Source organism: Odocoileus virginianus, chromosome 3, assembly GCF_023699985.2.
Source record: "Odocoileus virginianus isolate 20LAN1187 ecotype Illinois chromosome 3, Ovbor_1.2, whole genome shotgun sequence".
Taxonomy (NCBI): Eukaryota; Metazoa; Chordata; class Mammalia; order Artiodactyla; family Cervidae; genus Odocoileus; species Odocoileus virginianus.
The window spans coordinates 44,237,138-44,260,957 of NC_069676.1; the positions used below are offsets into that span (position 1 = coordinate 44,237,138).

General features: G+C 52.3%; 1 protein-coding gene across 2 annotated transcripts in view; it reads left to right on the forward strand.

Annotated features, from left to right (window-relative positions):
• Positions 1-23,366, forward strand: part of TGFBI (transforming growth factor beta induced) — a 67,057-nt gene extending 43,691 nt beyond the window's left edge. For both annotated transcript variants that reach the window (XM_070465400.1, XM_020875543.2), the window contains 15 exons: positions 4,811-4,875; positions 6,087-6,247; positions 6,554-6,718; positions 6,945-7,091; positions 9,131-9,272; positions 12,353-12,565; positions 13,404-13,541; positions 14,136-14,281; positions 15,116-15,252; positions 16,091-16,221; positions 18,630-18,754; positions 20,235-20,337; positions 20,921-21,000; positions 21,959-21,983; positions 22,725-23,366. In XM_070465400.1, the coding sequence (XP_070321501.1) occupies positions 4,811-4,875; positions 6,087-6,247; positions 6,554-6,718; positions 6,945-7,091; positions 9,131-9,272; positions 12,353-12,565; positions 13,404-13,541; positions 14,136-14,281; positions 15,116-15,252; positions 16,091-16,221; positions 18,630-18,754; positions 20,235-20,337; positions 20,921-21,000; positions 21,959-21,983; positions 22,725-22,765 (1,819 nt within the window). In that variant the 3' untranslated portion in view covers positions 22,766-23,366. The remainder of the gene's footprint in view (positions 1-4,810; positions 4,876-6,086; positions 6,248-6,553; positions 6,719-6,944; positions 7,092-9,130; positions 9,273-12,352; positions 12,566-13,403; positions 13,542-14,135; positions 14,282-15,115; positions 15,253-16,090; positions 16,222-18,629; positions 18,755-20,234; positions 20,338-20,920; positions 21,001-21,958; positions 21,984-22,724) is intronic.
• The last annotated feature ends 454 nt before the right edge of the window (positions 23,367-23,820 follow it).

Consider the following 23,820-nt stretch of genomic DNA (forward strand, 5'->3'; position numbering starts at 1 on the left):
TCAGTGGTTTCATGCTTGGCATGGCTTTCAATGAAGTCAATAACCTAACTTTAATTTAAAGTTTATACCTGGGATTTTTTAAGAAGCAGCTCAATGACTGAGCACCTAGTAAATAGCAAGCATCTGGTAAGTGTTTTTCATAGGCTAGCTTGGTTGGTTCTCACAGTCACCCTTTAAGATCAGTGTGATCATTAGCCCATTTACAGAGGGGAAGACTGAGGCTCAGAAAGCCTAAGTCATCTGCTGGCAGGTGGAGGCGGCCCAGTTATTCTATTGATGTGTGTGGCCCCCAGGGAGAACTGAGCGCAGCAGCTAGCATTGGTGACATGTGGAGAAGTCAAGTGAGCAGCCCTGGAGGACCTGGGTCATCTGCCCCAGGTCTCACTCTCCAGCCCTGAAACCTATGACTCTGGGTCGCAGGGAGAAGAGGAGGCCTCCTTGGGGTTCATAGAGGCCCTCTGGCCCAGAGCCACCAACCTTTTCCTGGTTGCTCACCCCCAGCCTGGCAGTCATTCTGAACCCCTGTTGCAAGGGTGCTCCATCTCTAATCAGATGGAGAGCATGGGAGCTGAAGAGACACAGCCAGCATCCAGGATCTCCCCAAAGACCCTCACATGCCACATACAAACAGACGGTCACCAAATACATAAGTATATTTTCCAGCGGCTCCGTCTCATCACTCACCATCTGGACCCTGGGAAATGTGGAGATAGTGGAGTCTTTGTTGTTGGGCAGCAGGTTAAAACGAGCCCTTTCTTACCAGGAGTTCAAGAGTTTGATTTTCTCCTGGGAGGCTTAAGAGAGCTCAGTTGAGTGCAGAAAATAGAACCCCCGTCCAGGCAGGCGCATGTCTAGACGACCTCAGTCTGCATTTGCTCTGCGATTCCCTTGGAAATCATGACGTGCTAGATGGATTACCTTCGGGTCACAGGAAGTTGGCTCTCAGGCCCCATTCCTTATTCCTCTGCTTCAGAGTTTCGTCAGTCCCTGGGCGTTTACAGCCGTCCCAGCCGCCAAAAACTGTGCAGCATGCTTGGGAGAGAGTGATTGTTTTAACTTATTAACTCTTTGGACAGTTATTCTGAGGACAGGAAAAAAAATAATAATAATGCTTCTCTCTTTATCCAGTTGTGAGTAAAACTTCGGAGGGGAATGGAGGAGAGCTCTCAAACTCTATTTCAACTCTTAGACCTTGGATTGGCACTACTTTTTGTCCCCTCACCCCCTACCTCCCTCAAATTCCCTTCTAAGTCATGCACCTTCTCTGATTTTATCCCTCAAATTGCTCTTCTGACCTGGGAAGCTGAAACAAGAAAATTTGTGTCTCATTGCCCTAGAGGATGTGTTTTTTCTGAGGTTTCTGCTTATTGGTCTGTGTCAGGCCAAGGAGAAGCCAGCAGTCTTTAGTCAGAGCAGCTTTTGCTGATAAGATTCAAGCCAGAGACCAGTGGATCTATCCCCTCTGTGCAGGGAAGCCAGGGAACTGGGGAGACACAGATGGGGGCTCCCTGCCATTCTCATGCTTTCCTGCACTCACCCTCAGACCCACAACTTTGTGACTACCCCAGCCCCGTCTCCCACAGCACAGCATGTGTGTCCCCAGGGCCAGAGCCCCAGGAAAGGGATGCATGGGGCTGAGAAGAGGGTGTGCCAGTCCTGAAAGATTTGGTCAGGATCGTCTCAATGGTCTGTCTTCTTAGGCTGCAGTTTCCAGCTGCCCTCTTCCTCTCCGGGGCCAGGCGGGCTGGTTCTAAGAGCTTGTGTTGTTGGGATGGTTGAGCAGGGAACCGGACAGCTATGGAGGTGTTTCAACACAGAAGGCCTCTAGGCTGAGGTGAGAGGCTTGCTCACCCCATGCACCCAGAAAGTGCTGGGGGTGCCAGGCTATGGGTGGCACTCAGGCAGAGGAGGGAGAGGCCAGCTGCATGAGAGGATTAAGAGACAGTCAGAAGGTGTCCTGGCAGGAGCCACACTGGGCTAACCAGGAGAGAGCCTTTGGCTGGGGGGGGGGGGGGGGGGGGGGGGGGTTGGGGAGCTGTGCCCCCGCAAGAGTTGGTGTGTCCCCCATGTCCAGAAAGCCCACCTGGAGAGGACAGGCAGTGAATGCTGCCAGGGATTAGCTTTCATCACATCAGAGAGACCCCCAGTGTCCTTTTGATGTTAGGCTTTTCCAGTTAGTCCACTTCCCCCCAAATATGTGCACTGTCAGCAGCAATAGAGAAGGGTCTTGACTTGGTGAAATGTGAGGAGAGTCCTAGATCTGACCCCCCCCCCCCCCAGCCACAAGCCTTGGAAGTGCCTTCACCCCCAAAACACTTGCAGCTTTCTGACTCCACCCCTCATTTCCTCCTTCATGCTGAGATGTCCCTGCTTTCATCTGTCCCTGCTCCCCCACCTGCCCGGCAGCCTCCATTTCTCCTGTCATTGTCACCCCTCCTTCCCCTCCACATGTGGCCACCGGTAAGTTCACTCTTGGGGAGCTGGTTTTCTGTTGTCCTCAGTGAAATCCGGTGAGCTATTGAGCTCTCCTGTGGTGTTTTAGGATGGAACTCAGATGCTGACGCCGTGGAAAGAGTCTGACCAGCATGACTGAAGGTGCCAAGGCATACAGTGTCAGCCCCGTGCACTCAGGGGATCCCAGAGATGAGGAATACTTTGAGAAGACTCTTCTCCAACTCCAAGGGGTGTCACCCAGGCACTTTTAGAAAGAAGCTAAGCTTTGTGAGACTTGACTCCATCCCACTTCCTCAACTCCCACCACAGAGCCCCAGTATTTATCAGACAAACCCTGAGAGTCCACCCATGCGTGTCCCCAGTCCTGTGGGCTTGAAGCTTGTGGCTCTCCCTACGTTTAACTATGAGACTCTGGCAGACACTCTTCTTTGAAAGAGTGCTTTCCTGTACCCTAGAAATTATCCCATTGGTTGGAATTGTGAGTGTGAGATTTAAGGTAACTTGGAGATCATCTAGTTTAGCTTCACCTTCTTTTGTAAATCAGGAAACTGAGACCCAGAGAAAGAAATGAACTTTCAAGGCCACCCTGCAAGTTACTGATAGATGACAAGCCTAGTCTCCTAATCCTATTTAGTTACCTCATGTTGCCTTTGAAAGGCAGTCAGATCTCACTTTTTTTGCAGACGATGACTGGTTTCCAAAAATAAAACCATGAGTCAGTCGAGATCAGTCCTGAGCCCACCAGCCTGTTTCACCCTTTTAAGCAGGGCTGAAAGGTTCAAGAGGAATGGAATGGGAGGAGGGCTGAGAGAAAAGGGGGGAAGAAGGAGTCAGAAGGATGGAGAAAGAAGGGCAGAGAAGAGTACATGTGATCTCACTCCTCAGCAATGTCCTAGGGGCTTGTTTCTGGCACAGTGACACCTGTAGCTCCCTGGCAGCCTGAGTATCCTAGTCTGTCTCTGAGACAGCCCCCTGGATGACAGATGATCCAGGCTTCATGTTCACATGGGTCCCAGGGCTTCCCTGAGACAACTCCAGTGGAATTAGTAAGAGCAGAATGTCCCGGCTCATTGAGAGCAGCACCCGCTCCCTCCTACCCCCAAAGCCCAAACTTCTGCCCCATCTATCTGCTTCTCTTCTGTCTATACTGTCGTTAAACAGCCGTGAGAGGCCGTGGTGAGCAGTTCTGTAGTAAACCCTCTGTGATTCAAGGCTGTGTTCTCGCCTGTCCTGAAGGACAAATGGGCAAGAAAGGAAGTGGCTGGACAAGGCTGTTGGCTTCAGGTCCCAGGGCTGCCAAGGACGGGGCTGTGCTCACAGCACTGGTGCAGGAGTGACCTTCAACGGGACAGGGGGTTTTGATACGAATCTAGTCTTTCTTGGGACACTTACTTCCTTGTGATGCTCTTCAAAATCCTTAGTCTTTTGGGTTTCCTTGGGATGTTGGATTAACTGAAGCTTTACGTTTCAGACCTCCAGAAGGTGGTGAGTATGCCATGATGCGTTGGTCTAAGTTTTAATGTCAGGTGATGTCAAAGTTTAAAACTATAAACTGCCAGTCTTGTTTATCCAAATACAAAGAATCTCACAAACTGGCAATATCAGTTACCTCCTGGAAGGAAGATTGAAGGATGAGCATGGGTGGAGAACACTTTACTATCAATTCTTTTGTAGATTTTGAAACCATATAGAGGTTTTCATTGATTAAAATTCTGTTTTTAATTTAAGGAAGCAGTAAGCATCTTAAAGAGCTTTGTTTTTATTGTAAAGTTTGGTCGTGAAGATGGAATAAAACTTGATGATCATAAATATGCTACCCTTCTTGGCTATTAAGTCAGAGAGCTAGAAGTTCATGGGCTATTTAGTTCAATGACCATCACACAGTGCATGTCTACGTCTTACAGATGAGGAAACTGAGGCCCAGAGAGGAGACAGGACTGGCTGGCTAGGCCTGGGTTGGTTAGTTAGTGGCAGATTCAGAACCAGAGAGGTCCACAGCTCCTCCTACTCCTCCCTGCTACTCTCAGCAGTTCTTCCCACTGGGTTCCTCATGAATGATGCTGGAGATGAATATCAGGTGAGGATGTTTACTAATGCCACTGTGAACAGGCTGCCGCAGTCCTCTGGCTGCATCCCCGGTGCATGACTATAAGTGACAGCATCGCTGGTACCGTATACAAAGCTGAGGAGGTGTGACAACCTCCTTGCCAACAAGAGGTGCAGAGATGACCGAGCGTGTGATCTCCTCCAGGAGCAGGCTGTGTGCTGGCCCCATCATGTCCCTTCCCAGAGTGAGGACCAATGACACGGGAGGGGAGGGAAGCCCTGCCTAATACATGTGCATGTCTCATTGCAGAGTCATCAGCTACGAGTGCTGTCCGGGATATGAGAAGGTCCCAGGAGAGAAGGGCTGTCCTGCAGGTGAATAAGCCTTGCCTGTTGGCGCAGATGGAGGGGAGGAGGAAGGGAGAGAGGAGCACCCATGTGAGGGGCAGCAGTCTGAATGGGGGTCCAGAGGCTGGAGGCTGGAAACAGCACGCTGTCCTTCCTGTGCAAGCCGACCTCCTTAACACGCTGGGGGAACAGACTCCGGTCCTGACCTGCCTGTGCCCTCCGCCCCAGGCACAGGCTCCTGCCTTTGTTGTTTCTGGCTGCAAGAGATTCTAAATACATCCAGTATTGCTGAGCAGCCCTGCTGGAGAGCTACAGGGCAGGCCAGGCCTCTGGCTGGGCCGAGCACTTCAGGCCACCACACCTAACTGTCGGAACCTGGCCCATCAGAGCTTGTAGGGACGGGAGTAGCAGGCTGGCTTTCCCAGAGTCAGCCAAGGGCACCACGAATGGCCATCTGGGCCCACAAACAGTGTGGTACCTGTGAATTCACCCGTGTGAAATCAGATCCTTTCCTTTAGTCCTACACACCTCTGGGGACTACAAGGAAGATTTTTTTTTTAAACTTTGAAATCTTTGCTAGTTCATTAGTTAAGAGTGTGAGATTGAGGTTTAAAAGATAGGGGGTGATTTCGTTGGTACCAAGGTCACAAAGAGGGTGGCATGGGCAGGGGCCACAGCCTTCCTGCCGAGTAGCAGGACAGGCAGGGAGCGTGGGATGGGGAAGGGAAGCAACTGCAGAGGGTGGGCACCCTCAGGGCCTTAGTTTCAGCCCCTTCCAAAGGAATATGAGAAACTCCCCGTGTGAGACAAGGTCCTCCAGAGCTTCAGGCTGTTTCAGGGAATAACATTTTATTATTTGCAAAAACCCAAAGCACTTCCGAGATCTCTTTCATTCCAGTGGAAGCCATTAGGGAACCAGTTTCAAAAACAACTAGATAAGTCCGTAAGACTAGCTTGTAATTGGGCTATCTGTTTCTGGTGTAGGCTCCTACCTGTGTCATCTGATTGTCTATGAACAAAAGCTCTGCTCTGCTGTGGTTAAAAATGACCAATCCCTTGAGCTCACGTAGGGAAGCCCTTGGCTGTGGAGCTGTTCTAAGCAGCAGGTGACCGGCCTCTCTGGCTCCCCGTAGCGGACTGTGTCTGGCCGCCTCCAGTGGGTGTGCTCACACAAGGAAGGGTGTGGTCTGGCCGGGGGCATCCCGCAGGCCATCCTGCTCTATCGTCTTTCTCTGCAGCCCTGCCGCTCTCTAACCTGTACGAGACCCTGGGAGTCGTCGGCGCGACCACCACTCAGCTGTACACGGACCGCACGGAGAAGCTGAGGCCCGAGATGGAAGGACCCGGCAGCTTCACCATCTTCGCCCCCAGCAACGAGGCCTGGTCATCCTTGCCGGCTGTGAGATGACTTCCTTATGCCCAGGGCTCTCATCCCGGGGACCGTCTTCCTGAGACTCTGTGGTGGTTTCCCACTGTCTCAGGACATGTCCTCTTTAAGGCCTCAGATAAAGCCATGGCACTTGGGCTAAAATATTCCTCCCCAGGTGGCTACCAAGGCCCCATCCATTTAAGTGGCCAGACAGGTCTCAGTGCTCACAGGGGAGAGGTCTTTGAAGGAATGGGGGTCCCTGGGGCACCTTTCCCAGGGTGGCAGGGACCCATGGGGCCTACAGCCCCCTCACGGCCACGCTGACCCTCCTCCTAGGAAGTGCTGGACTCCCTGGTGAGCAACGTCAACATCGAGCTGCTCAACGCCCTCCGCTATCACATGGTGGACAGACGGGTCCTCACGGACGAGCTGAAACACGGCATGGCCCTCACCTCCATGTACCAGAATTCCAACATCCAGATCCATCACTATCCCAACGGGGTAGGGAGTCCTGCTTCCACGGCTCTGCCCCGTGCCCACCCTGAGCCTGCACCTGCTCCACGTGTGGGCGGGTTTCTGGGATCGTGTCCTGCAGGCGAGGTCACCTGTGGACAGTCCTCCGCCTCCTGCCCCTGCTTCTCCACATTCCGTCCTGTGGTTTCCCCTCCTGGGGCTTCTAGGCTGTGCCTCCAGGGTGTTAACCGCTCACGCTCACTCCTCTGGGCAGATCGTGACCGTCAACTGTGCCCGCCTGCTGAAAGCGGACCACCACGCAACCAATGGCGTGGTGCACCTCATCGATAAGGTCATCTCCACTGTCACCAACAACATCCAGCAGATCATTGAGATCGAGGACACCTTCGAGACCCTGCGGGTAAGGGCCCACCCTGGGGCAGGGGGAGGCCTGGGGATTCACCACCTCCCAAGAGGGCCTTCTTCTGTGGGAGGGGTGGAAGGTGTCTCTATGCTCATGGGCCTTTAGGTGACCGTGGAGCAAGTTCCTCTGATGCCTATAAACGTGGTGAATTTACTAGTTAGGCAGTTAGTTTGATCACAGGAAGACATCATAATCTGCTGGGAATGTCCCCCTGCTGGACTTCTCCCTTGTAAAGTTTCTTTTCCTTGACGCCCCTGGAAAGTTCCAAGGTTGTGGCTGCAGCAGTACTGTAGCCTGGGCATGCATTGTGTGTTCTGGAATGGGAAGGCTCCTCCTGCCAGGGGCTGGTGCTTACCTGTGGGACTAGAGAAATGGCCTTTCAGGCTGCATGGTCTTCTGGATCACATGTCCCCACCATGGGATCCTTGTTCTGTTCACACCCCTATTTCCCTAGAGCCCAGACCAGCAGAGAGGCCACGAGTATAGACACAGGAGCCTGGGAACTGACATCTGGCTTGGCTTCTGCCTGCTCTGGGTCCCAGAATGCTGTTCCGGCACCCCCATGCCCAGCAGGCATTTATCTTACAACTGTGGTGGCAGGCGGGCGTTCCTCTTAGCCACAGCTGCCCAGAGGAAGTTAGCACAGGCTGCCCTGTCAGGGTTTTTGCCCTGATTCAACGAGAACTTCCTGACCACAAAGGATGCGAAGTGGGAGTGGGGTGGTTCCTCCCCTGGAGATCTCCAACACAGAGAGACAAACACCCCCAGGCTGGGCTGACGCTTGAGTGGACTCAGGAGGAGGCTCTGGGGGTACCTGTGGACCCCACTGTCCACCCTCTTCCCCTGCCTTCCTTCTGGGTTGCTCAAAGGTTGGGGATCTGCAGGGGGCTGCTGTTCCCACAAACTTGGTGGCACAGCTTTTGATTAGTGGTGGCTGATCCGCACTGAGTAACCTCCTCTTACTGTTCAGGTTTTGCAAATATTCCTTGCTTTCTTCTTCCCTTTGGCTCTCCCTAATACCCGTCTTTCCTTCTGCTGACATGTACTCATGAAGCCCCTGCTACTTCCCTAGTGTGTTCAGAGGAATAGAGGAGAATAAGTCAAAGTTCTGTCTTAGCTGGCACTTACACTCTTGGGGAAACAGACAAGGCCGTCACAGATGGTGCTAAGTGCTGTGACGTCAGGCCGAGTGGTGAGCAGGGGAGACCCATGGGGTCTAGTTGGTCCAGGAAGGTCTGTCTGGAAGAGGTGACTTTTGAGCTGAGGCCTGAACATTGGGAATGGCCAGTTATACCAGACATGGGGGCAAGAGCTAAGTTGGTAGAAGGGAGAGGGGGATTAAGGCTCAGAAGCAGGGCGAGCAAAGAGGCCTGCAGGACTGAGTGAAGAGCGCTAGGGAGCCAACAGGTGAGGTCGGAGTGGCCAGGCTGGAGGGGTCAAACCCTGTGGGGCCTTGGAAGCTGAGCGAGGACTGTGGCTTATCCTGATAGCAGTAGGATGCTTTTAGAAGAGCCATCTGGTTGCTCTGCAGAGAAGGGGTTATGTCATCCTTACGCTCAGAGAGCTCACACAAATAATCATCACCCAACGATTAAATTGCAGCATGAGGACAGCAAGCTGTGCAAGTGTGTCTAATAGAAAGGTACTTGTTTTCATCAGGGGGTCGTAGGCGGGGCAGGCTGGGGTGGGGATGGAGGGCAATGCCAAGTTGACTATCTAGAGAAATGACATTTCAGTCAAAGCCCAGAGAAGGAATAGGAGTCAGAAAAGCAAGGATAGGGCAGAGGGAACACTACAAGGCCAAGGCCCAGGGTTGGAAAGGAGGAAAACCAGGCAGCAGCTAAGGATGACCAGAGTGGGCGGAGCTCACTGGAGGGATGGGAAGAAGTGAGCCTTGGTTCAGCTTGTCTTTACATCTGGGGCTTCTACAAAAGCCAGGAGCCCTCCAGAGGTGCACTGGTGGGACCTCGTGTGCCTCTAGTGTGCGGAGATTCCCAGAGCCCTCAGGGAATGCACCATCTGCTCCCTGCCCACAGGCTGCCGTGGCTGCATCAGGGCTCAACACCCTGCTCGAAGGTGACGGCCAGTACACGCTCTTGGCCCCGACCAATGAGGCCTTCGAGAAGATCCCCGCTGAGACCTTGAACCGGATCCTGGGGGACCCAGAGGCCCTGAGAGGTGAGCACCCCTGGGCTGCTGCTGCGGCTGCCTCATTAGAGTAGCCAGACTGAGCCCCAGGCTGGGTCTTGTCCAAGTAGACATGCCACCTGCCATCCTGTCCCGTTGCTCCCGGCTGACCCTGTCTCCGCAGAGGTCAGAGCAGAACCCTGGTCAGAGGGGCCAATAGGAGTCCAGCAGCCTTGTTTAGGGACACAGCTGGGCTGACGAAGGATGCGTTGCTGGAGGTCCAAAGTAGGGTCTGGCCAGAGTCAGGAAGACTTAAAGGCCCAGATGATCAAAGCCAGGGTGAGGTTGCCAGTGTGGGCAGCAGCTTGGAGGTGTGGGGAGGGGTTGGCCTGTCCTAGCATCCTTGAAATGGAATCATCATGCTGTCCTTTGAACTCTTCCTGTGTCTAGCCAGGGGCCTCAGGGATAGTCCAAAATTATAATTAAAAACCAGTAACAGTCAGCTCTTGGTTCTTCATTGCTCAGTCCTTCCTCACCTTCTCAGGCTGGTAAGTTAGGTGGAGTATTGGTTTCTCCTGGAGGAGAGTGAAGGACCAAACTTGTGTGGGAGATTAGGAGGGGAGGCCAGGCTCTGCCACCCTCCCCCCAACTCCAGGACTCCTGAGACGCTGCCTGCGGGTCCCTGAGTTCCCTACAAAGGGAAGTAGGCCCCCGGTCCCCTGTGCACCCCAACCCTCCAACCACACTTATTCCTCCCAAATATAATCCAGGGATGACTTCACTTCTTTTGAATCTATTTAAACCCACCTTTGAAATGTGCTATATAAAATGCCTAATGCATTTCAGACACCCCATAAATGTAAAATATTCTCCCTGCAGCTCTGCAGGGATGGGAAAGGGCACATTTCTGAAAGCACAGTTGGAGAGCTGTTGTGTCCAGACATTGTGGGGCCAGGAATCCAGGCTGCCAAAGTGAATGCGGTCCAGGTCAGGGAAGGTTAAGCCTAGTTGGTGTGACGGCTTAAAAGCAGGTTGTTGGGATCTGATGTGCTGAGTGCAATGATGGAGAAGCTCCCAAGGTCACGGAGATGAGAATGGCGGGGGGTGAGGGGGTGGGGGCGGCTCCTGCAACCTGAGGGTCCTGAAGGCTTCCAAGGAGAAGGGACTTGGGTACATTGCATCATTTTAGCTTTTTATTTAGAACTGTTTTCCGCTTAAAACATGTTTTGTACCAAGTACCTTTTTTATTTTTGTAAGTATCACAACGCCTTCTTATAAAGTGAGAAAACACCCCAGGTTTACCCCTTTTGCCCTCCTGCCTTTTCCCACTCAGGAAACTGTTTGCTCAAAGCCAGGGCCCATGTGAGGGGCTGTGGTGGCAAGCGGGGAGGCAGACAGTCCCGGTCCACCTTACAGAAGGCTGGTTATCAGCGGGTTAGCAGGCAGGTGAGAGGTGGCCCTGTGTTGCTGTGCAGGGCCATTGGCAGACTGGCTTTCAGCCTTGGCCTGGCTCACCCTCTCGTCATGTCCCCCCACCCCACCCTAGCCTTCCCTTCCTTTCTGGAGAAACCCAATCCCCAAGGCCTCATGCCCATAGCGGTCTTGCAGTCCCTTGTCTTCCCCACTGGCTGAAGCGGGTCCGTGCTGGCCGTCATGGCCTTCAGCCCTGTGCTGGGCCTCAGAGCTTCCTCCTGTGTGTGACAGTATGGTTTTGGTTCCCACACTCAGGACATTGAAACTTGCCTCTGTGTTGAGAGCACAAGACAGAGGGCCCCCGTGACCCTCAGTCCCGGAACGAGCTCTGCCTGGCAGGGGCTGGGGCACATCTCCATCCACGGCTCCTTGGAGCTTCAGCACCCCCAGCCCCTGCCTGAACGCTGAAGTGGCACTTGAACAAGCATGATTCTATTTTTGATTTACTGGAGGGGGTGGGTGGGGCAAGAGAGACCATGGCTTACTGATCACCATCCCCAACCTCTCACAGATCACAGCAACTAAGTAGACCCTTGTGTTTGTGTTTGTCATTTAGTGGTGTCTGACTCTTTGCAACTGCATGGACTGTAGCCTGCTAGGCTCTTCTGTCCATGGGATTTTCCAGGCAGAAATACTGTGGTGGGTTGCCATGCCCTTCTCCTGGGGTTCTTTGTGACCCAGGGATCAAACCCGGGGCTTCCACATTGCAGGCAGACTCTTTACCGTCTGAGCCACCAGGGGATTGGGTTCAAACAAACAAAAACAAGATCTTCAGATAATTCAGAACTTTCATATGCTACAGCTTTCCATCTTTTCCTACCACACTTCATTTTTATGAAAGGCCAGTAGATAAAAAAAATCCCAAGGTAAACACATTTGAGGTTTTCCATCCGGGTGGTTCAGATACACATAAGAGAACTCACCCTGAAGTTCAGGTGTGTGCTATGTGTTAAGTTGCTTCCATCACATCTGACTCTTGTGACCCTGTAGACTGCAGCCCGCCAGGCTTCTCTGTCCATAGAATTCTCCAGGCAAGAAGACTGGAGTGAGTTGCCATGCCCTCGTCCAGCGGATCTTCCCTACCCAGGGATCAAATCCACGTCTCTTACATCTCCTGCCTTTGCAGGCAGGTTCTTACCACTAGAGCCACCTAAGAAGCTAATCACTAGCATTTGTTGGGCATATACTCTGTCATCAGGCACTGTGCTAGCATTTCTTGGGCATATACTCTGTTGTCAGGCACTGCACTAGCATTTGATGGGCATATACTCTGTCGTCAGACACTGTGCTGGGTGCTTAGATTCAGCTTCATGTCATCATTACACCAGCCCTAAGAGATGCATGCTGTGCATGCTTCCTCTTGACCAGTGAGAAGTTGAGACTCAGAGAAGCTCAGTGACTCACCCAGGGTCCCACAGCTGCTAAGTGGCTGAGGTGAGATTCGAACTCAGGCAGTCTGACCACTGAGCCCAACCTAGTTTTAGAGGCTAGGCTAGGAAGCGAGGAGGAGAAGGAGCCAATCCATGTGGTGCCCCAGGCTCATCTGATTGTTAGCCTCGGAGATGATGGAATCCTCCCAGCTGTGGGCAGGCGGCAAGCTGATGCCTGAGATCAGCCTGGCCAGCACTGACTTGACCTGTGCCCTGTTCGGCCCCCAGATCTGCTCAACAACCACATCCTAAAGTCGGCCATGTGTGCCGAAGCCATTGTGGCGGGGTTGTCCTTGGAGACCCTGGAGGGCACTACGCTGGAAGTGGGCTGCAGTGGGGACATGCTCACCATCAACGGGAAGCCCATCATCTCCAACAAAGACGTCCTGGCCACCAACGGGGTGATCCACTTCATCGACGAGCTGCTCATCCCTGACTCAGGTGAGCCAGGCCTCGAGGGCCTTGGGCCTGTTCAGTCCGCTGTCCCCATGCCACCCATGGTGGTGTGCCTAGGGGAATTCAGGGATCTTGGGGGGTGTTTCCCTGCCTGCACCTGGCTCACAGCATCCCAGGAGAGATGGCCTGGGCACCTGGCAGGTTTTGCCAGATTGTGAAGACTCTAGAGCTGCAGGCTTGGGAGTCCAGGCTTTATCTTGTGAGCAGGGGAGAGCCATGGAAGGTGTCTAGGGAGGCTCAACCACAGGAGCCTTTCAGAAGCTCTGCCTGTTCTGGTTGGGCACAGAGAGCCATTTGCTGACCTCAGAGCATTTGCTTTCTCAGTTGTACTCAAGCATCCTAGGGTCACTGGCCCAGGGAGAAAAGAGCGAGTGGACTTTGGCATGGGTTCCATTCAGCATCTTTGTACCATCTTGGATTTCCAGGGAGTTCTATGCCTAAGAAGTGAGAGGATCTCACAGGGAAAAAAACCAACCCAGAAGAAAGCTTTCCATGGGTGTGGTCACTGGCATTGTCAGCTCTTCAGAAGCCATGGCACAGACCACATTCTTTCTTCCTCCCCAGCAGCAGATAGGACCCTGACCAAGGGCTGGGACAGAGGCCCCCTGCCCATCTGACCCTCATTGTACTTCCCCATCCAGCAAGGTTTTCTGGGGGACCGTTCCCCTGATGTCACAAACCTTCTCTGCTCCAGCAGCGTTTTAGAGGGGTTGTTGACTCAAGAGATGACATTCCTGCTGATGTATGTCATACTCTGGGGTGGATGAATGGTAAATGAAAACAGTACTTTTAACTTTTGAACCCACTTTCTCCTTCCTTGTAGCCAAGACACTATTTGAGTTGGCTGCAGACTCCGATGTTTCCACAGCCATTGACCTTTTCCGACAAGCTGGCCTTGGCTCTCATCTCTCCGGAAATGAGCGGTTGACCCTCCTGGCCCCCATGAATTCTGTCTTCAAAGGTATCGTGGGGAAGGCAGCCTGGCACATGTGTCCCTGGGGGCAGCCGCCCCTCTTTTGTCACCTCTGCGGCACCCTGCCCGGTTTATGACTCCCCATGGACAGTTCGCGCTTCCACCCAGCTCAGCCGAAAGCAGATGTGACTTTACCAGAAAGTGAAGAGGCGCTGCTGTTCCGTTTGGCAGAGCAGAGGATGCATGTGGGGATATGGGCCTCAGATGAAGTGTGCATCTGTCAGGAGAGCAGAGAGGTCACTTGTCATTCTTTCTGCGAGGTCGATTGCCAGTGTGACAGTCGGGAGGTCATAGTGAGGATACAGCTGAACCATGGCCATGGGGAAGGCAGAGAAGGGCCACGTTGTGTCCAGGCCTTCCCTTCCCTCTTAGGGCAAAATTCCAAACACACTTGATGATCTCGAACTTTTTTTTTTCTTTCTTTAATTCGCAGAAGATGCCAGATGTTAAGGAATATTGGCAGCCTTGCTGGATTTCTCAATCTCCATTTCCAAAAGGGGGATCAGGCTTTCTGCCGCATGGTCTCTGATTCTCTTCATTTTCAGAGTCAGTTTCTGGACCTGACCACGCCTTCTCTTGCAGATGGAACCCCTCCCATTAATGCCCGGACAAAGAATTTACTTCTGAACCACATGATTAAAGATCAGCTGGCCTCCAAGTATCTGTACCACGGACAGACCCTGGACACTCTGGGCGGCAAGAAACTGAGAGTTTTCGTTTATCGTAATGTAAGTTCTGGGTCCTAAATCATGCTCTTTCTTTATCTCAGCTCCAAGCAATAGAAGTTATATTAGTGTTTAAAAAAACAAAAGTGCTTAATAAGTAGGAGCTTGCCTGAGAAGTAGTTTCTAATAAGGAAGGAAGGAATTTTAGAAAGAATATCTGATATCAAAGTATCAAAATGGGGTTTTGCCAAAAGTGTCTTAACCCCCTTTTGTGGAGGCCTTTGGGAATGAATTGCACATCTGGCTGGCCTGGCTGGGTAAGCAGCTATCCACCCTGACCCCAGAGTGATGAACGAAGGGAGGAGGCATGGAAGGTTTGGATCCTTCTTAGCTTTTGTGAAGAGAAGTCGCCTGAACTAACCACACAGCCCTCCTTGATCCAAACGCTTCTTTTCTCTCTTCAGCTGTTTTTTCTCTCCTTCAAACCCACCTATTACCCTGGCACAGCAAACGGGAAGTATAATACAAGAGCCCTCGCTCAGGACCAGCCAGCACCGTTTGGCTAAAGATGGTTGTCCTTTGTTAAATGAACAGATCAGTAGACTCTGTCACTTCATTTGATCATTGTCAGTGGCCCTCTCGTATCACACAATAATCTCATTATGAGCCCTGTCTGTAAATTTCTTGGGGCCTCAGTGGTTCTTCTTACCTTAAGAACACCATTTTAATTTTCTTCTTTCTTGGAGAAAGCACATCCTTTTATCCTCGTCTTAAGGCCGAACCCCATATATATTCACTGATCTCTGTGAATGAAGCCACCAGCATATGCTCTGAACAAATCGGGAGGCCCCTGCTTTGGGTGAGGGGTAACCTGGCCTTTCTCTGCCCCTTTCACAGAGCTTGTGTATTGAGAACAGCTGCATCGCAGCCCATGATAAGAGGGGGAGGTATGGAACCCTGTTCACCATGGACCGGGTGCTGACCCCCCCAATGGGGACTGTCATGGATGTCCTGAAGGGGGACAATCGCTTCAGGTAACTGGCCCTATCCCCAGGGGATTTCTGCCACGTGGTCACGCTAGGGCAGGACGCTGGGTGCCAGTTGTCCATCAAGCTTCCCACTTCCTCGGGGGTTTAATGAACACTGGCTGTGCACCGATGTGACCTCCCTGGCCAGGGATTCAGAAAGGATGTGGGGTCACCTTGAAAGCTTAGGTTGAGAAGAAGGGTTGCTTCTGGAGGGTAATCTTCAAGTGCATGGGAACAGGGAGGGGCTGCACTTTTATTCCCAAGTTCAAGGAAAGCATCCCACTCTCCTTTTAAAGTCCCAGGGAAGCTGAGCATGCCTGGCTCTGCACCCATAATGAGTCTCCCTGTGAAGTGTCAGCTTCCAGGCCCTGGCAGTTTCCTGGCCTCTCCTTCCCGGACTCCCAGTGACACTGTTTCCTTGCGCTGCTCCCTCCATTTCTGACCTGTTCACTCACCCCTGGGTGCCGTGACATTGAGTGGTTCCTGCCGCCGAGTTCAGCCACCTGCATAAGAACCTGGGAGGCCACCCACCCTTTGCCACACCCCCCAGCTCCCAGAATCACACCTCCAGGGCCCTTGTGGCTCGATGTCTGTAGGTTAGTCCTGCTCTGACCTCTCCCTTCCTCCTTCCCCCCCTCTGGCTGATGACTTACGGCTTTTCGCTGAGCTTTGCATTTATGGAGAGGAGATGCAGACTGGGATTGCTCCCTGTTTGTACAAAACCCAGCAAGGGTGTGAATGCCAGTGCTCTGGGCTCCACCTGCCCACAGTGGTGCGGGATTCGGGCACATGACGACCCCCTCCACCCACTGGCAGGTAACATGTTCCATGTGTGTATCCACAGCATGCTGGTGGCCGCCATCCAGTCTGCAGGGTTGACCGAGACCCTCAACCGGGAAGGAGTCTACACGGTCTTCGCTCCTACCAATGAAGCCTTCCAAGCCTTGCCCCGTGGAGAACTGAACAAACTCATGGGTAAACACCCACCTAAGTACATTTGTCATCTTTTCTAAAGTAACCGTATCGGTCAGGATTCCAGCAGGAAACCATTGGCAAAGGGTTTGACGGAAAGAAATTTAAGATTATTTACAGAATTGTGGGCAGGGGACACTGCAGTGCAGTTAAGGGACCAGGACCACGGACCAGGAAAGGGTGATGATACAAAGGGGTGATGATACCTTTTGATATTTATCACCACAGACCTGGGGGTGCTTGAGGAAGGGGGTGACTGGGGGAGGGCATGACCTGGGAGATCCTAGGATGAGGGGCACAGGACAGCAACTGGAGCCACATGCTGCTGGGGTCAGAGCTATGGCAAGGGGGCCTCTAGGTGCCCCCACCTCCCTCAGCAGCCTCCTGGCAGCTGGTTGCATGAGAACAAGGGAGCCTGAATGATGCATTTCATGGCGGTCAGCCTGTCTGGGCAGCGAACAATCTGGAGACGAGTTAGAAAGGAACTGAGGGGAGGTGACAACCAGCCCAATCAGCCGGGCACGTCTCCCCCCGAGGATCTGTGAGAACCTGCTCATGAAGCCATCGCCCTACACCAGGTACCCCTCCTCGAGATGAAAGCTTTACCAAGAAGCTAGTCAGGGCCCTGAGCAGTTGAGTTGGGATGTTTGAGAGACAACCTAGTGGTTAAGAGCTTGGGCTCCCGGATTATCCGAAAGCAGATCAAACCCTGGCTCTGGCATTTACCGGCTAAGTGACCTCTAACAAGTTGCTTAGCCTCTCTGGGCCTCAGTTTTCCCATTAGAAAAGTAAGAGTGGTAAGAATACCTTGCTTAGAGTGTTGTGAGGATTAAATAAACATTGCCTGTGGTGTTGAGCACGTGTCCCCCATCAGTAACGGCATCACGGCCATGATGATGGGAGGTGGAGTAGGCTTGCAGTATGTATGCTGATGCGTGCCTGAGAACCAGCTTTCCCCTCCACCATAGAAAGGGGAGCCTGAGGAGGAGGAGGAAGAGGAGGAAAGACCTCGGCCAAACTTCGGGGCACACATCATCTATACCTACCCCCCCCCCATCCCACTCCTGAGTGGAGAATAGAAAGCTCTGGCAGCTGCGAACTGAGTTTGTGTCCCATTCAATTTTCTTTACTGCTAAATGAATGCCTGTGTCTATGGTGCTGACATATGTTCCGGAGGAGAGAGGAGTCCATTCTGAACATAAACTTTCCATTCTCTCTCTGTTCAGCAGGAATGGAATATTCCCCAGGTGGCCCAGCCTGCTCGGCTTGCCTTTCATTTTCAGTTGTGCAGGAGCTGAGGGAGGGCTTGGGCAAGGCTCCCCAACATGTCCTCCCCCAAGCTTGTAGGCAGGATTAGACCCCAGCATGCTGAGGGGTGGTGGAGCCCATCCAGGTGTCTGAGGTTGACCCAGATGTTAGAGATCTCGAAAGAAGGAGATCCCTCCCACCCCAGGAGCAGCTCAGCTCGGCACCTCCAGGCTGTATTTTTGTGGAAGAGTAATTTGTCAGCTCCAAGTTGCGGGTGTTTGGAAATCACTTGGTACCTGATGGCTCCATCCCATGGCCCTCATGTGGATTCGACAATAACCAAGTGAACTCCCCACAGTGCTTTCAAGCTTCCACTCTTCTCAGTTTCAAGATGCTGGAAATAGCCATCCATGAGCCCTGGGGGTATCCAGCCACTTGGCTGGTAATATGAGTATTGGGGAGGCCATGACGAAGCTGCAAGGACAGCTGGCAGCTTTAAGAATTGCCTCCCACACTTAATTGGGGAAATGCCTGTGCACCTTTATGAGCAATTGGCTGCTTTCCCCAGTTGGTGGAGAGGCTGATGTAGGCTGGAAGGAATGCTGAGACGTGATGAGGAGGGACACCGTGGAGGGATACCCCCCTCGGCTCCTCCAGACTGCAGCTGTCGACTCTTTTTAAGTTCTCCCTTCAGGAAACAGCCGTCTCTGAATATGCATTTGAGGGCAGAATGTGTAAACATTTCACTACTGTGTTGTAACTGTTGGGAGCCATGCTGATGATGAAATGTCTCAGATGCTGGTGCTGGAAAGACCCCTGGCTTTCCAAGCAACTATTTAGTCATGGAAACATGAGTCACACTCATAGAGGAATATGGATTAACTCCTTCTCAACATTGCAGAAGCGTATACTTAACCTAGCAGCCCATCAAATGCACCGGTAGCTTCATGGCCACCGTCATATGACTTGTTCCCCTGATCATTATGCAAATGATGGGGTAAAGGGCTGAGCAAACAGTAGGTGCTCAATAAGTGCTTATTACCTGGGCAGGGCGTTCTCTGTTACAGGGGTGACCACCTATATCTTCTCCTTTGGGCCCTCCTTGACCACACCAGTTACCAGCCTTAGGATTAACTCTACTTTCTTTTCCCACACACCTGCAGGCAATGCCAAGGAGCTTGCCAACATCCTGAAATACCACGTTGGCGATGAGATCCTGGTCAGCGGAGGCATCGGGGCCCTGGTGCGGCTGAAGTCTCTCCAAGGCGACAAGCTGGAAGTCAGCTCGGTGAGTGTGTGTAACAGTTAAAAGGCTGGCAGTGCCCTGCCACTGGGGCTCCAGGGCACAGCTCATCCCTAGGATGGCATTAGACACACACTGTGTTTAAGGTGCATCTTGAATCTCTGAGTGCCTTTTCTCAGAAAAGAAAAAAGAGTCTTCCAAAGAAATTAAGGGAGATTGTGCTTAGACATGAATAAGCTCTTCCAGATTTGCAGGGGAATAAAGCATCTGATTGGCATCTGAGAGAAGCTATTAAATATAACCGCCCCCCCTTAAGGAACTGATAAACAATGACTTACATGTCTTGAAAGATCCATTCCCACTCCATCACCCCCAAGTCCAGGGCCTCACTGAGCTGTACCATGAACCAAACCAGCCCAGAAGAAAAAAAAAAAAAACAGGCTTTTTCTTCTGATACTTGATCTGTGCCCCTTCACTCACTCTGCACATTGATGATACCCGTTCCCCTTTGGAGCCACCTCAGAGGGTCCCTACCTCAAATTGAAGCTGCTGGGGCCTCCCTGCCTACCCTAGCCAAGGCCACTGACCGCCCCCCGCCCCACCCTATGGACAGACCCCCTTGCAGCATGTGGCCAGCTTAGCTTCTGCTCCTCATGCCTCTCTCCTGGCCTCCAGCCACCCCTGTGCTTGTCGGCTTCTCTCGGGAGCGCGGGGAGGCAGGCAGGGTACGGGGACGGCCTGACCTGTGACTTCTGCGGCCTATCTGAGAGTCTCTCAGCACCTGGTTTGGGGTGTCAGGGTCCTGTCGGTCTCTGGCTTCACTTCCCCCGTCCCCCTTGGGTCTGATTCGTGGGTCTTTCAGGAGAGCCTGAGACAGATTTACCCTGTGAGAAAATCTGAAGTCAGACTTGGAGGAAAAGTGTAGAGAGCCCTCCCCCCAGAGCTGGACACCCGGCCTCTGTCTCCAGCTGTCCTCTCCTCAGCTTAAAGGTGGCACTTGGCCTCTCTCGAGTTTTCCATTCTGTCAGGTGGGGCCTTACTGTCTCCCTCTTCCCCATGCACTGCTGTGAGGACTGAGTGAGTTGTACAAAAGAGCGTTTGTGAGTTGCAACGTGCTGAGTCCGCATAAGGGATTAAATTGAACCCACCACCACAAGGCCCTACAGTATAGCACAGGGAACTCTGCCCAGTGTTACGTGGCAGCCTGGGTGGGGCGGGGGGAGTTTGGAGGAGAATAGATACGCATGTGTATGGCTGAGTCCCTTTGCTGTTCACTTGAAACTATCGTGGCATTGTTAATCGGCTATACTTCAGCACCAAATTAAAAGTTTAAAATAAATAACTACATTGAACCCACTAGACCAAAAGTCTATCACTGGCAGGGTCTATTCCAGTTACCAGAGTGCTCTCAGCGGTTCGCATAGGATCTGGCATCTAGAAATGCTCAGTAAAGGTTTGCTTGGTTGAAGAATGGATGGGATGAACAGGCTCCATGTTCAACAATCATTGTCTCTATTTCTCCCAGAAAAACAACGTGGTGACCGTCAATAAGGAACCTGTTGCTGAGGTGGACATTATGGCCACCAATGGCGTGGTCCACGCCATCTCCAGTGTCCTGCAGCCTCCAGGTAAGGCCCTAAAGGGACACATCCCCACTCAGCCTGCCACTGCTCTGTCTCTGCTCATGGCTGTTAGCGCTCAGTAGAAACACTGCTCTCGGCAAAGATGAGAATGAATGTGGAACATGCAGACTGAGCATCTGTGAACAGCAGGGCTGGGTCTGGTTGAAAAGTGACTTAGGAGCTCTCGGCTCAGACGTGCTACACCAGTAACTGAAGGAGAGATACCTCTCTGCTGAATTGCCTCGCTGTCCCAGCCCCACGCAAACAGAGCCCGGTTGTTTTTCCCATGTTGGTGCTTGAACGTGGGTCAGAGCACACGCCTCCTATAGCATCCCTCCCCGGCTGAGCTCTCTGAACCTCCAACCAAGTTACTGTGGAACCCAGCCTCTCCCCTCACTTGTGCATTCACCTTTCTTTGAGCTCTCTCCCCACGGGCTAAATTCCTCCATGAGTTAAGGAACATTATGAAGGCAGACTTCATCTGAGGATGTAAGCCAGAAGACCCAACAGTGCCCCTCAGTCCTGGCAGTTATGAATGACATGCTAATCATTTCTCTCTCATCCAAGCTGCCTTTTCTTTTATCTGCAGCCAACAGACCTCAGGAACGAGGCGACGAACTTGCAGACTCTGCACTCGAAATCTTCAAACAGGCATCTGCATTCTCCAGGGTATGAGCCAGCTCTGTGGGCCCCTGGCCTGAATAGCTGTGTCCTGTGCTCGGGCCCGTGGAGGGGACTCTCCTGTCTCCTTTGGCTGTCCACCCAGTGCTCTCCCCACTCCCATTGGAGTATCCTTAGCTCTGGCCTGTGGGGAGTTTGGAATAAAAACCCAGGCAGTCTGTTTCCTTTGTGGGTGACAGCCCAGGGCTTCAAACCTCTGTCTGTGGGGAAGCCGCAGCTGGTGAGAATCCATCTGACCAAGGACAGCCCAGCCTGAATTTTCCTGATAGTGGGCTGGCCTGGTCTGAGCCTGGGCCTCCAGGTCACTCTTCCATCTTCCGTGACACAGCCCAGCATGCTCTGCTGGGCAGTGGTGTGGGTTCTGGATTCTGGGCCAGCTCGAAGAACCTGCCTCCTTTCCCTCAGCCTCACCTCCCTCCCAGAGACTCTCTGACTTTCTATGCTGCTTCTCCTGCTCCCCAGCTTGTCCAGGGATCCCATGCAGGTTCCCTTGCTGCTTTGGGTCAGCTGGAGTCCCTTGGGAATATGGGGTGTGTTGCAGGAAGTTTGCATTTTATTTTATTTTATTTTTTGGAAGTTTGCATTTTAACACACAAGGCTGCAGAAGGTGGTCCTTAACCCAAAGGTCTGGAGCTGGAATGTGTCACTTTACGTTTGGACAGACGGGGGTCTCCTTAGTCCTCCCTGAGGAGGGTTCTTGGCCCAGAGTTCCTATGTGTGATCCCCATCCCCTGTGTGGGCCTAGCTCCCCAAGGTCCAAATGATAGTCTGGGGGAAAGCCTGGCTCTGGGGCTCCACAGGGCCTAGCAGTTCCGTAATTCCCCTTCCTCTTCCTCACTCCCACCATTTTTTTCTAAGTAAGGATGGCCATAGGCAAAGCCACTGCCATGAGCAAGTGTAGGTATAACTGCCACTAGAAACCTTGACACCTTGTGTTTTCTTTCAGGCTACACAGACCTCTGTGAAACTAGGTAAGTCTGGTCTGGGTTTGACATTCTCATAGACTTATGTAATTCTTACCCCTGCTGCTGCTGCTAAGTCGCTTCAGTCGTGTCCGACTCTGTGCGACCCCATAGACGGAAGCCCACCAGGCTCCTCTGTCCCTGGGATTCTCCAGCCAAGAACACTGGAGTGGGTTGCCATTTTCTTCTCCGATATATGAAAGTGAAAAGTGAAAGGGAAGTTGCTCAGTCGTGTCTGACTCTTAGCGACCCCATGGACTGCAGCCTACCAGGCTCCTCTGTCCATGGCATTTTCCAGGCAAGAGTACTGGAGTGGGGTGCCATTGCCTTCTCCGAGTCTTACCCCTAAACAGGCCTAAACCTGTCATCTGCTGTCTGTAGAAAGACTATCATGGTGCCATAAAACACAGCCTTTTGGGTCAGACACAGAACCCCTGGTTTCCTTCTCCATAAGATGGAGATGATAAGAGTACCAGCCTTTTAGGGTTGATATGAGTTTTTGGCTTTGGTAACCTGGAAGTATTGCACGAAGGCTTGGCAGGAGCCTTTGGTGAGGATATGGTCCCAAGCTGGGAAATGGAGAATACCTCAGTTCCAATCATCACTGAGTAAGATTGGAAGTCTTACAAACCAGAAAGCATCTGCTCTATGCAGGAGAGGGTGGCAGAGGAAGGGTGGTTCTCATGACAGTGTCCTAGACAGATGTGGGAAGTCTGCACATTTCTCACCTCTCCAATGTCTCTTTTTCAGCCCCTGTCTATCAGCGGTTATTAGAGAGGATGAAGCACTAGTGCGAAGGACTGCAGGAGGAATGCATTTCAGCAGCTCCCTGCCACTTTCTCTCATTTTGCCAAAGAGACTGAATGTTTTTGAAACCAAATTATCACACTTTGATGTCCATGGGTCACATCATAATGAGATCTGAGCCTTGGGAGGGTGGGGGTGGGGGGAGGAGGGTGAGAGATAGACTTTTCATTTTTGCCCCCTAAACATGGTGGTTAGCCCACTGCAATGCAGAGTCCTGGATGTCACTGCCTGACGTTGACTTCCAGCAAGGACCTGTTGGCATTTCCTGCCTGTGCCACGTACACTGGAAAAGGGAACCAAAGTTTCTGAAGCTCACAAAGCATGAATCAGGCCATCCAGCGTCGCGAGGGCGATGTGGCACGGTGTTTGTAAAGCTCTTTCACAGTTGGAGAAATGGCATCCTTATAAGCTATGAGTTGAATGGCTCTGTCAAATATTTTTCGCGCCTGCATGTGGCTTGGACCCTTCTGTGTGACTCTGTCCAGTTAGAAAAAAGAGGGTCGGTGAGCATGCGGAGCTCAGGAGTCCCCAGGTGTGGCAGAGCCGTGGTGTGTTTGTAATAATAAAACCACAGAAACATATGCATACGTGGATGGGAACAGTGTGCCGGCCTGGGTATTCACAGGGTTCGAATTCTGTCTCTTGGGGCTGTGACGTTCCTCCCACTAAAATCCCACCAGGAGCAGCTAGGCAAGAAGCCCTGAGGGATGGTCTATGGGGATGACCATGGCATCGACTTCATAGGTCCACCGTGAAAATGAAAGGACATAGTTCTTATAAAACACTCACATAGTGTTAAGCATCCTTATTCTTACCGTGCTGTCTGGAACTGCTCGGGATTGGGGCAGCTGGGAGCCTTTTTATAGTGTCTTTCCCAAAGGGGATCCCGCTTTCCTGGAGACTGGGACAGTCCTGCCCTCCCCCACTTCACTCGGCCAAGGCTGACTTAAGGGACCCAACAACCCAGAGATGGTGCTGCTGGGGATAGAGCCGTGGAGGAGCAGACACAGCCCCTCCCCAGTGCGGCTCCACGTCTGGG